This window comes from Osmerus eperlanus, chromosome 23 (genome assembly GCF_963692335.1).
Source record: "Osmerus eperlanus chromosome 23, fOsmEpe2.1, whole genome shotgun sequence".
NCBI lineage: Eukaryota > Metazoa > Chordata > Actinopteri > Osmeriformes > Osmeridae > Osmerus > Osmerus eperlanus.
In genome coordinates this window covers 3,090,242-3,103,735 of record NC_085040.1, presented here as the reverse complement: position 1 = coordinate 3,103,735, position 13,494 = coordinate 3,090,242, and the positions used below count along the sequence as shown (strand labels likewise).

General features: G+C 48.7%; 1 protein-coding gene across 1 annotated transcript in view; it reads right to left on the bottom strand.

Moving 5' to 3' along the window:
- The window catches only part of ntn5 (netrin 5), a 15,130-nt gene extending 1,977 nt beyond the window's left edge, over positions 1-13,153 (bottom strand). The window contains exons 1-6 of the mRNA XM_062449778.1: positions 12,773-13,153; positions 4,829-6,306; positions 4,056-4,244; positions 2,760-2,909; positions 710-760; positions 166-246 (exon numbers count right to left, since the gene is read on the bottom strand). Coding sequence (XP_062305762.1) covers positions 166-246; positions 710-760; positions 2,760-2,909; positions 4,056-4,244; positions 4,829-6,296 — 1,939 coding nt within the window. The 5' untranslated portion in view covers positions 6,297-6,306; positions 12,773-13,153. The remainder of the gene's footprint in view (positions 1-165; positions 247-709; positions 761-2,759; positions 2,910-4,055; positions 4,245-4,828; positions 6,307-12,772) is intronic.
- Positions 13,154-13,494: the final 341 nt, after the last annotated feature.

The window sequence follows — 13,494 nt, the reverse complement described above, 5'->3', positions numbered from 1 at the left end:
AGAGAGAGAGAGAGAGAGAGAGAGAGAGAGAGAGAGAGAGAGAGAGAGAGAGAGAGAGAGAGAGAGAGAGAGAGAGAGAAGAGCTGAAGGTGGCAATGAGATTCAGAGTGTGTTTATTGATAATAAAAATCAACCACCAGGCATGTATACAAAGAAAACACCAACCATAGTCTTTTAGACAGTAGGTCTCCAGATTCATCTTAACTTCGACCTGGGAGGGTTGGCAGTACGAAATACATTCCTCAGCTAAAAGAGAGGAATAGATACGCACAAAGAAAAAGAGAAAGAGAGAGAGAGAGAGAACGAGAGAGAGAGAGAGAAAGAGAGAGAGAAAGAGAGAGAGAAAGAAAGAAAGAGAGAAAGAGAGAGTGAGAATGTAACGAATGAGCGAGGGCATATTCTAGCAGGCATATCAGCACATGTCTTTTCCACTAATTACAATATGCCTGCTTGTATTTGTCATCACAGTATCCTGTAACTAACAGATGACTCTATGCAACAGGTGAAACATTCTTCTCCGCACCACTAGAGGGAAGCAGATAGCAAAAACTGAAAGCCACAACACAATACCCCAACCCACAAAAAAGAGTATCACAGCACAGTTGAATATACAGTACTTGGAAGTATTGTATATATATATATTGTAATTGATTTTATTTAGATATTCTAAAGTGTTTTTTGTCTTTTTTTGCAATGCAGTTTTCCTCACCTATGCTGTATTGAGGCTGGTACATGGCTGTGGGGGCAACCTCTTGAATTCCTGAGTGCATAAAGACATTGACATACACAGGTGAATGGAATGCATATACAACGCCTTTGAGCTTGTCCTTGCTGAAACACATGGGCTGCCTTTGTGCGCTAAGTGACAGGTTACTGAGTGTGTTGTGCGTGTCTATGTGTGCGTGCATGTAAGTGTGCGTGTGTAATGGTCAAGAATGTGAATATGTGTGCTATGTGCAGATGCCTCTCGGTGGAATGTCCATGCAGGAGATGAGTGTGTGTCAGGAGGACGATTGTGTGTGTGTGTGCGTGTGGTCCTGTGGGATCTGGAACATGCCCCCTGACAACCACCCACACACTTACACTGTTCTCCAGTAAGAAAACAAAGCCAGATGATGTGTTTCTTTTTAAGTGTCTCTACTAGCACCTAGGTAGACACACGACCCAGTAGCAGACGTATTTAACTTAATGTGTGTGTGTGCTTGCATGTGGGTGACTTGCTGTGCGAACCATATATTATCCTGGCCCCTCCGATAAGTGTGTGTGTGGCTTGCAAGGCCCTCCATATATTACCACCGCTCTCTCGATCTCTCTCTGCCCCTATGCCTCTCTCGTCCTTCCTGACACAACTGGGGCACTGACACCCTACACCCCCACCGGCTGACTGAGGGGGGGGGGGGGGGGGGGGAGCAAAAGCCAATGGAGAGGTGTGTGTGTTTGTGTGTGCATGCTTTTGGTGGAAGTCAGTTTTAAAGCCTCAATGTATCTGTGTGTGACCTTAGTCCATGTAGAGGATGCGATGAGTACAGTACACACCTGGCGTGTTCACCTTTCGACGATGAGAGTGCGCGAGTGTGTGTGTGCGAGGATAAGTGAACTTCCTGCGCCACCAAAGGTGGGGGACTCACGGTGGCTGACTTTGTTTTTAGCTCGCGGCTCTCCCTTTGGTGCATTGGGCGAAGGTAAGGAGGAGGGAAAGAGAGAGAGAGAGCGAGAGAGAGAGAGAGAGAGAGAGAGAGAGAGAGAGAGAGAGAGAGAGAGAGAGAGAGAGAGAGAGGGAAGAGAAAGAGCAGCTATAGATAGCCCCCTTAAGATGGACAAGCAGTAAAAACAAACACGGTTTTCTTTCACTCACTCCTTTCACTGGGAGAGTTATGAGTCTGGACTTGTGACGGGCGCTCTGAGCGGGGCGACAGGTGCGAAGCTAGTGTGGCTAGCGCCCGCATCGCATGATCGGAGAAAGGTTTAGAAAGTGTCGCCGTCCGCCGGTTCTCTTGTCGGCACTCCTGCGATTAGCCGCAGCAACACGCGCGGATTAACGCTCGCCGTTGGTAAAGCGGGCAGCGAAGGCCAAGATAAAGCGGACGAAAATCCCTTTGATTCTGAATCGTTAATCCTAGATCAGAATAGAGGGTTCATGGAGGCCTAACTGGCTGCCGTGGAAACTGTCGCTAAGAGGGGAGATACCGGGTAACCGGGACACACCCCAGCCAGATATATAGGACTCAGTGAGACCTACAGCGGTCACTTTAGATCTGAGCTACAGTTTAATAAGGTGTTAGTACTGTTGGTTCAAGGATTCATCTAAATCAGGTCAAGAGCAAACGAGGTTGGAGGAGAGAGGAGAGTCATTGAGTTTGTCCTCATGAGTAACAATGACATTAATTGACACTTGAAAGCCAACATTGTGTTCTCATATACACACCTAAGCCTACTCTTTAGTAATTATCAGAAATTTGAGTTTGTGTTCTGAAGTTATTGTAGTCTATTCTCACATCGACTCTATCAATTAAGCCTTGAAGGCCAGTTAATAATAAAACACATTGTTATTTTGACATGTAAAGTAGCATATATATGTCACAAACAAGTCACATTTCATATACTGGCTAGAACTGTAGTACCTACTAAATTGCATGTGGTAAAAGTATGGAATTTGGGATTCAGGTTATGTAAAGTCTAGATCCAAGATGGCGGACAGTATCTCAGACGTGATCATATATCCCCATACTTCTGGTGAAACTGTGCATGGGCGGACTTACGTATACAGGGGCGCAGAGGAGAGCTTCCCTGCTTGTACCCAGGGGCACAGCGGTTACATCTGAGCCCCGTCACGCCGTCCCGACATAGACACTGACCAGACGTCTGGTTACACCAGTGGCCCACCGCACCCATAGGGTGACACTGACACGCTGGAGGGCGAGAGACACACGAGAGAGAGAGAGAGAGAGAGAGAGAGAGAGAGAGAGAGAGAGAGATCAACTGTTACAAAGTAATCCACATAGCTGAGTTGAATTGGACATTTGATTTACACAGAAGTCAGCGCAACACCCACAAGTTAAGCTTGAAGCCTAAGCAGAATGATAATGAAGAAAGACGTTGAGGAGTGGGAGTAGAAAAATAGGGTAAGGAGATTGCGAGGGGGAGGAGGGAGAAGAGAGAAACAGAGCGAGTGGAAGCTCTCTATGTAAGTGGGTCTGTTTCAACTCCAGTCTGCTACATTAAACAAACTCCTACAGCTACTCCAAACACTCCACTGGCTTAAAGATTGAGGCCTATCTGTATTTCTAGCAGGTGTAAATCACATGGACGGTAACAACATCAACGGGGAGAGGTACACCTGTGTGGGAGTCTTCAATCAAAAAAACACTTGATGTTAACACTGCAAAGATTGATAGAATAGATAGATAGAATTATAGTGGTCTTTATAAAAAAAAAAAATATGGATAGCTGGTAAAACTAAATATTGGAATTATTTTTTCAGCAGCAAAACAGGCACTTGGCCACACACACACAGAGCCATAACGGTGTCTAAATACAACCCACTGTCATCCTAATGAGCAGTGTGCCACCGGGTGTCACTGTCACTAAGGACATGTGACCTGTCAAAGGTCAAGGGTCAAGGCAGATGCCAGCCAGCAGGACACAAGAGAAGGAAGAGCAAGCCTACACACACAAATACACGAACACACACACACAATACACCACACAGGTACACACACACACACACACACACTTCTCACCATGTGGAACCAGCCCATAAACACAGTGACTCGGCTTAGAGGCAGACCCCTACAGGACTAGGTGGTGTGTATACATAGATGCAAATCCATACTGAGAGCTATACCTTCCAACAGACAGTCAGACAGACAGACGAACACCAACATAAACTCAGTCTCACACTTAGAATTTCTGGCAAGGAAATGTCTAGCTAGTCACACACATGTGCTTAACCTCTTAAGCATGGACAAGTGCGCTAACCCCCCCCCCCCCCCCCCACACACACACACACATGCACACACACACACACCCATCAGGGGGGTGTTTATGTGACTGACGTTGGCAGGCCTTGGGGTGGCTCGGGGCCTTGCTGTGGTCTCGTGTGTGGCCGTTCTGGCAGTACTGGCAGTGGCGCCCCGCCGTGTGGTGCCGACACTTCAGACACACCCCCCCACTGCGCCGGCCTGACTGCTGGAACACCTCCATGCTGAACCTACACTTGGAGGAGTGGCCGTTACACTCGCATGCTGGGGAAGGGTGGAGGGAGGGGAGGGAGGGCAGGAGAGGGAGGGAGGGAGGGGGGGAGGAGAGGGAGGGAGGGAGGGGAGGGAGGGAGGGGGGGAGGAGAGGGAGGGAGGGAGGGAGGGAGGGAGGAGAGGGAGGGAGGGATGGGGGGAGGGAGGGAGGGAGGGAGGGGAGGAGAGGGAGGGAGGGAGGGAGGGGGGGAGGAGAGGGAGGGAGGGAGGGAGGGAGGGAGGGGAGGGGAGGGGAGGGGAGGGGGGGAGGGAGGCGGGGAGAGGGAGGGAGGGGGGGAGGAGAGGGGAGGGGAGGGGGAGGAAGGGAGGGAGGGAGGGGGGGAGGAGAGGGAGGGAGGGAGGGAGGGGGGGAGGAGAGGGAGGGAGGGAGGGAGGGAGAAAAACGTTCATAATTGAATGCTGTGTGCCAATGCCTGTGTGGTAACAGCCCAGATTATATACTGCAGATTATATATAAGTTTACACACAAATAAAACACATTCTGTCACACCCCCCAAAATTAAAAACCACACACACACCCACACATACGCATGCATATATACACACATACACACACAAACACAAGATGTACTCACAGACACATGGGTGAGGCTGAGAGGGCGTGGCTCGTTGCCAGGGCCGGTCGTAGTAAAAGTCCTCACACACATCACAGTCCGCCCCCGCCGTGTGATGCTCGCACACACACACAGCCCGTCCTGAGTCGTCGCGGCGACACCGAGAGGCGTGGCCATTGCATTTACACCGACCCCCCACCTGAAGGTCTGAGAGCGCCAGGGGGGGGCGGACAGGAGGGGAGGACATTAGCGGAGAGGGACGAGTCAACTGGAGATTCCTCGACTTCTGTCTGGAGTTACGATTGTTGTTCCTCCGTCGCCTGAATTCCCGCCCCTTGTTGTCCCGCCCCTGACCCTCAACCCTCCAATCACAATTCCCATCCTGGCATGGCCTCAAATGGTGTCCCTCCCTTTTGCGGCCACGCCCTTTCCCCTTGCTACTTCCTTTCTTAGAGGAAGTAGCGATATCCCTGGGATGGGGGTCCCCATCTTCCTTCCTGGTTACGTTATGCCCCTCCTCCCCCTGCCCCGCCCCTTTATTGTGGCCCCGCCTCCAAGATTTATCCATCTTTTCAGCCCCGTTCCTCCCTCTGTTTTCTGTATTTTTTGTCCTTGTCTCCTTTTCCACAAAGCCCAACATATTATCCCCAGTGACCTTATCTCCAGTCACACCTTTGGAGCCTGCCCGCCACCTCAAAACCCCACCTCCTCCCCTTATGACGCCCCCACCCTCCCCTGCCTTCTCCTCAACCTTCCCCACCCTCGGCTCAGGCTGGTGGAACACCACCCGGATGTCTGTGGCTGTCACCCAGTCTTGGAGGGTGGGGCTGTAGTCGAAGTCCGGAGAGGAGGGCCTTCCGTCCAGGGTGGAGAAGGCCAGAACCATGCCCCCCCGGTGCCTCTGCAGAGGCCGGGGGTCAGAGCACAGTGGCTCCGTCTCCTGGTGCCTGGTCTGGGCCACGGTCTGGGCCGGCATGCCGAATCTCCCAGGGCAGTCGCTGGAGTAGTGCTGCATGGGCTTCCAGGTCCTCCCGTGGTCCATGGACTTGAGGATGGAGATGGAGACCGGGTCGGAGGGCTCCCCCTGCTGGCAGAACTGCAGGCTGATGTAGGTGACCTCGAAGCGCCTGCCCAGGGGGAGGGTGACGGCCCAGTCCCCGCCGTCCGACACCCCTCCCTGGGCTGCCCAGCAGGTCAGGTTGTGGGGGTTGTGGAGATCCGTGAGGGAGGAGATGTTGGCGTCGCGCTCGGAGGATCCTCGCACGGAGTGGGCGGCGCTGATGGGGAGCCCGTACGCGGCGTTGATGAATTCTGACAGGCAGTGGCGTGGACGCCCGTCCAGGTGGTAGCACGGGTCATGGGGCGAGGTCCAGCTCAGAGGGGAATGGGAGAGGGCCGGGGAGAGGAGGGACGGAGGGAGGGAAAGGAGGAGGAGGAAGAGAGAGAGGGAGGGAGGGGAGAAGGGAGGGGAGAAGGGCAGGAACATCATGTCATCGAGCCTGTAGGATTGAAAGACAAAGTGAGTTTGTGTGTGTGTGTGAGGTGGGGGTGGGGGGGGTTCAAATCAAGAAAAGAACATTTTCTGATGGATTCATACAACTTGCTTTTGAAGCCAAAAGTGGGGCTATTCTGAAAAAGACCTCCTGGGTCAGGCTTTTTATTACAAACATACTAGTCTTCACCACCACAATGAATCCTACGATTGCAGGATTACAACAAGTACTATCAATGGAAAATCTCTATGGTTCAAGCATATTTGGTCCAATGCATTCTTTCAGTTATCTCTTAAGGTGTCTATACGAACCAGGAATTGGTACTGCTTCTATTTAATTAGGGTTCTCTCTTGGGGGAACGAGTGTGGATGTGTGACCAAGCAAGCAGGTCTGTCTGCAGATGACAGAAACCATGCCCAACAGCTGGGTCTAAGACACAAGCTGGACGACATCCATCAAGTTTATGGTCGTCCTTTTCAAATCTCTGTACAGGCTTTAGACGCACATGCGATATGGACTCGAGGGCAGCGTGGAGAGAAAGAGTGAGAAACAGACGGGGGGTGTGTGTGTGTGTGAGATAGAGAGAGAGAAGTGTTTCGGAGAGGAGGGAGAGATGGAGATTAGGAGGGTGGAAGATGGAGGGGAAGATTTATAGGGAGAACGCGAGAAATGCGTGTTCGACTAGAGCCTCTGTCCGGTCGCTTCCGTGGCGCGGACAAACACAGACTTGTAAGTTACAAGTGCTAACTGTACATTAACTGTGTTGAACAAATCCCTTCCCGCCTAGGAGGGATGGTGATAAATTCATCCCCCTGTCAGGAACTGATACCGGATAAGGTTTGCTAATTTGCGCTGGAAGACATAAGAGAACAATGCATCTGTATACTTATTTCCTGACAAAATTGATCTATGAGGACAAAAAGACATGGTGGTTTTTCTAGTCCTCAAGTCGCCTTGGGGAAAGCAAGCACAAGTTCCACACCCAAGATTTCACACTAAACTCACAAAGACGACCATTGTTGGAATCCATCTCGTCCAGTTCCTCCCTGCGCTCTCTCTCTCTATAAATGTCTATCCCATTTGGACCTCTCAACTTTCTCCCCCCTTCTCCCCCTCCATACCTCTCTCTCTCTCTCTCCATATTCTCCTCTCCCACTTCCCCTACTGCTGCCTCTTCCGCCCTCTAGACTCTATCTTCCCCTTTCCCCCCTCGTTCTCTTTCTATCACCTGCCCCCTTCCTTCTGTTATGAGAGTTTTCCTAAGTGCTGCTAGATTGATGATGTCCTAACAAGCGTTTGACACTGACAGCCCAGTCAGCAGGGCAGTATAAACCTACCCCGTAGGAGAGAGGGAGATGATAGAGGCGAGGAGAAGGAGAGAGAGAGGGAAGAGGGAGAGGGAGAGAGAGGAAATGGAGAGAGGAAGAGAGGAGATGAGATGGGGAGAGAGGAGAGAGGGGGGGGGGGAGGGGAGAGAAAAGGGGGGAGAGGAGAGAGAGGGGGTGACAGAGAGATAGAGAGAGATGGGAAGAGAGGAGAGAGGGGGGGGAGGGGAGAGAAAAGGGGGGAGAGGAGAGAGAGGGGGTGACAGAGAGCTAGAGAGCAAGTCATCCCGCTTAATTAGACCTGGGGACGAAACATGAGGCTTCCCCCAGGACCCCCAGCACTATGGGGGCTCAGAGGGTGGTTAGGATTCCCTCATCCACCGGAATATCTTATATTTCCCTATGCAATCCCTCAAACTAACTGAGAACACCCCTGCCGTCCCCAGAGCTGTGACAAAGTGGACAGACCCGCTCCTGGTCCAGGTGGATGAGGTGTACCGGGGGAATCGGGAGGCGGTGTTTTGCGGTGTTGCTGTTGGAAACGCCACGTTTAGCTGGGCGGAGGTGACGAGCGGTCCGACTGTTGACGGTTGCATTCCGAGGGTCCGGTGTACCCCCCTATCCCTATTCCTCGCCCCCCAACCCCTGGACATTCCACACGTGTTGCGACATGCCCCATGGGAACCTGAACACACTGCTAAAAACCCTTGGCCTCATTAATTGATCCTCTGATTAATTGGATCTCAGGTTTCATTGGGCGTCAGTGTCTTGGCTGGGGAAGTTGCTGCGGCAACAGGAGACAGGAAGCGGAGACAGAATGTATGTATATATGTATTATGTAGTTATGCTTCACGAAACACTTAATACATGTAACTGTAAAAGCTACATAGGAAGATCCAGTACTGTATATGTAACTTTAAAGAGTTGGCCAAGCATAACATGAGCAGAGTGGCACTGAAATATGTAAGTAGGTACATTTATTGGTGGTGGTTGTGGTGGTGGTGGTTGTGGTGTGGTGGTGGTGGTTGTGGTGTGGTGGTGGTGGTGGTGGTTGTGGGGGGGGGGGGGTGGAGGAGGAAGGTTGGTTAGCAAGTGAGTGGTTATGGGGGCTAGGGGTAGGGTGGACATTCCTGTAGCATGATCTGACACATATCTTGGTCAGGTTACATCACTAATTAAACATGGACTGCACCGCCATCACAGCCACATGATGGATGGATGTTCTTCAGAGAACATCTCTTGGGTCTTCAGTACACCCCTCCCCCCACACCCGCCTTACATCCCCTCACCAACCCCTCTCCAGCCCCCAGGCCCAATCCGGACCCCTTCGCTCCATAGAAACCAGATCGGCAGTCTGGCACCGCCTGTGAAACCCACCGGATACGGTTTCAACGGTTTTTCTCCGGCGCTTTCCATAAATTCACACGCCCGCCTTGTCGGAAGAACGGGGGGGGAGGATGAGTGGCATTCCACGACAATCAAGCTTTCAGACTTTAAAGAACTCGTGTGACGTTCCACGACAACTCTCTCACGGAATGAGCGCACAAATGACTTCCCAGTATGCGTAGGCCTACAACTTCACCGTAAACATTCACCAACACAACTTCCCCATTTACAACTCTCAAAGGATACATTTCCTAAAAAAAAATATGCATTATCGATCTAGCTTGACCAGAAAAGTTGCCCGAACTGTTAAGGTGATGTCAAGGATATCTCTGGAGGGGTGCTCTTGACGGGCAGCTATGCCCGGCTTGGCAGGCCGAGTGCTGGAAAAATACTTGCTGACAACCCAGGACATGTTTACAGCATAGTCGAACATGGCAGGGGCTGGAGACTGGAGCTCAAGCCCCAGAAGCAAGGTACACAGGCCTAACAACCCAGAAACACTTTTACTACAGTGTGGACACGTGGTGGGACTGGCAGTAAAAGTGTGTTACGTTGCGTTAATGAATGGGCATTGTGTAAACAAACAGGCTCCAAGGAGGACACGTTTAAAGAGACTGATGGCAAGGTAAAGGAGGAGAGAGAGAAAGCGACTGTGGTGTTTAAGTGGAAATGGTGGAGGAGGATTTCTGGCCTTCGCTACCTGTCAGCTCCTCTTGCTGCTTGCGTTCCATGCTGAGCTCTGAGGCCGCGTGTGTGTGTGTGTGTGTGTGTGTGTGTGTGTGTGTGTGTGGAGCTAGGTTATAAGGAGCAGATGAGCTGGCTTTGGCCTGTCTCACACGTTTTAACATTCCTCGTCATGGGGAGCAGTCGGGCCTGTGCCCGCAGCTGACCACGTCTGCTGCGTCACCACACAGCACGCATCCCTGCATGACTATACGGCAAGGCCGTAACCATGGAGTCAACATTGGGGGAGACGAATTACATTTGTTATGAACATTTCGGACAGCGTGCGTGGTTGCCTGTCGTAGCGTAGCACATTTATATTGTTATATCAATATATGGGGGGGGGACATTTTGACCAGATTTGAATATTGGGGGGGATGTGTCCCCCCCCCCCCAATATGTAGGCTATTATTACAGCCTTGCTATGTGGAGCAACGAACAAGATGAGGGAAGGGGAAACTCTGGGATGATGATGACATATTTGTGTCAATGTTGTACAGTAGCCTGTAGTCCTAGGTTGGTGTGTCAATATAATCACTTGTATTAGCATTGGAGTTTTCTACACCTTGAAGCAAAAGCGGAAGCTAAATGTAGTACAGTGAAACGATGCTTAATCTGAAGCTAGTTTTCACAAGACGATATTCTCTTTGCATCCTGTGCTAAAGCCTGGAGCTGTGTGTTGAATCAGGCTGCGCTAAATCAAGTCTATCTGATCAATTACAAAAAGCCAACTGTGTGAAGCTGATTCAGGCAGCTGTTTGGGCATGTTGTCACAGCTGACAGTAACACCTTTGTTAATTTCCTATTGTCCTTAGCCCGTCCGAAATACAACACTGCGTCTAAACCCGCGGGGTGAGACATGCAGAGAAACGCAATAGGCTGTAGCCTACTATACCGTCCCTGTATTCCCCAACGGCATTCCGGCCCTCGGTGTGCTCCCGCTTGAGCCCGGCGTGTTATTCCACACGGAGTGGATTCCAGGAGCCCTGTTTTAGGTGTAATAATCTAATTTTAGTGTGGCGGTGAGGGAGGTGCAACTGACAGGCCGCGCGAAATGGATTATCGCAGCTCGTATCTTTAGCTAAAGGCCGCTGTCCCTCAGGTCCTCATCTCCAACAGACCGCCAAAGGGCCTCCCGCGGCGACGCCTGACGTTCAGCCGAGATTCGAGAAGAGAAATGGGAAAGATTTGACGGAAATGACAAATAAAGCAACGCCTAAAACATACCAGACACACTTCTGCTTGCCTGCTTTGACATATTTTGGTTCTGAATAAGAAAACATATGCCATGATACTTTTAAAGAGTAAATGTTTTCTCTTTTCCCACGCTAGTTTACAACCTATCACACAAGTTGGCAACGCACATATCCTTAGAGGTTTCGCTTCAAATGTCGATTTAAAAAAACAGATGGACATGAAATCATTGTCCGTGATTTCATGTAAAAGTAATGCCAAAAACAACCTGAGGCGTAATGGAAATAAAGACGCCTAATTGTGCGATTAGTGAATTATTGGTAGACTAATTAATAGCAGGCCACCAGAAAAACTAAATTAAAACAGATTAATATGATATTTTTCTGTTGGTTAATTTTGAGTGTTGACTTTGGTTTTGATTTGTCTATATGCTAGACATTACAATATTGTTTTATGTAGCCTAAACCTTTGATATGAAAATAATGTCATAAAATCTACCGTAGTCTATAAAATAGCCTAGTCTGAATAAACATGTGCTATATGCTAAATATCAGGAACTAAGCAAATATAGGTTATGTAGGAGAAATAAGCCTGAGCCTATTACACATCTTAGTGAACACGACGTAAATGACCTTGACGGAACTGGGACTAAAACGAAAAATAGTTTAACAATTAAACTAGGATACTACTATTTTTTAATGATGACCTGGACTGTGATGATGATTGCGATTCTAAATATTATAATTATAATTATTACAAAACCATTGTGGTCAATTATGTAATTTAAACTTTCCGCACACAGTCTACAGCCAACGGGTGTTATCTTTGGAGCTTAAAAATATTTTTGAAGTGAGCAACTGAGCGAATAAATTTGAGTTGTATGGCCTATGACTTAGATAAATGGGTTTAAGAAAAACACCGGTATTTGGATCATTTAACACAAATGATGGTCATATTTAGTAAGATTATTTTGGCAAGAGTCTTCATGCGCACAGCCAAACTGTTTCCCATCCACAATAACCCAAGCATGGTTTCCTTACAGTAATTAGGATATGCTCAATTTGCTCAAACAAAACAGGATCATTTACGCGCTTTCAATTTAACTACACCCGCTAATTTATTATAATTATCACTATTAATCTTTTTTAGTTCTGAAATAAGTAGCTAGCTGACATTCATCATGTATGCCTGATTAATGTGTGCCTCAGGCCCTGGCAACATTGTTTAAGACAAACAACCGAAGTAGGCTACAGAAAATAATTAAAATACTAACACATATTCACAAAACAAACGGATAAGACCTTTATATAATAAAATCATAGCCTAATTTTAACTTAACTGTCTGTCTGTCTGGCAATTAATATAATAAACTAAAATCAACAAATATTTTGATGATTTTTTTCAAATTTGATAAATAGGCTGAATAGTAAATAAATAAACACACACACACACTCACTGACACACACACACAAAATAGACATGGAACCCATTACTGACCCAGATGTTCATTTGATCTCATCGTCACTAGAATAAACTGACCACCAAATTAATACTATAGGCCTATTTCTTTTGTAAAATGACAGTAGGGGTGCAGCAGTAAGTTATTACGTTTAGCCCCCATGCTTTATTGTGATATACATTTTCTATGAGATCTACTACAATCGAGACTTAACTCGGGAATCTATTTTTTCATACTGAACACAGCTTGTAGCGCGAACTTTGGCACTCTCGTCGACTCCAACCAATCAACTTGTCAATGCCAATTCTAAATATATAACCCTGTGAACCGCGGTGAGAAATAAGCAACAGCCAGACATATTAAGGAAAATATAAATAATACTCACCATATGCGTCCCAATGTCGGATCTCCTTTCGCTGTCTGCTCATGCAGTCTGGATCAATAAGAAAAGCAGCGCACAGCAAGTGAACAGTGCGGCCCCGACTGTGCCGTCTGGAGTGGGGATCCAACTCGCAGCAGAACGCCCTGGTAGGCGGGCGGTTCAGAAAAATTGACGTAAACGCACAGACGCTGCCTCTTCTCAAACAACGCACATCTGCCAAGTATGTCCCTATAGGCTACAGTTGGGTTGGACTGAAGTCCATCTCAGCTAGCGGGCAATTTGAGGATACTATGAGACAAAGTGGCTGACCTTCGTTCGTACATCATACACTGTCTGAAAAAAGCTTCCGATCCGCCAATTTGTTCCAATTATCAGAGGTTGTAGTGGGAACTTCAGTGCGTGCGCATGCTGCTCACACATGTGGTAGTGAAGTGGAACCTACAGCAGACGAACAAAGGCTGATGCAGATGGAAAGCATGAAATAAAAGAAAGAGAAATGATGGAGGGATGGGGCGCGGGGTGGACGGCAGAGGAGGAAACTTTCCCAGAGAAACCCATAAAACTGATTGATGACTTCCCTGGAGGAATGTTTCCCCAGGTGTGTGTGTGTGTGTGTGTGACTATGTGTGTGTGTGCGTGCTCAAGTAGTTAGAAATGCTATCCTTGGAAGGAGGACAAGTGCAATAAAGTAAATTGAGGGGGGAAACAGCACGATTGTGCATTAT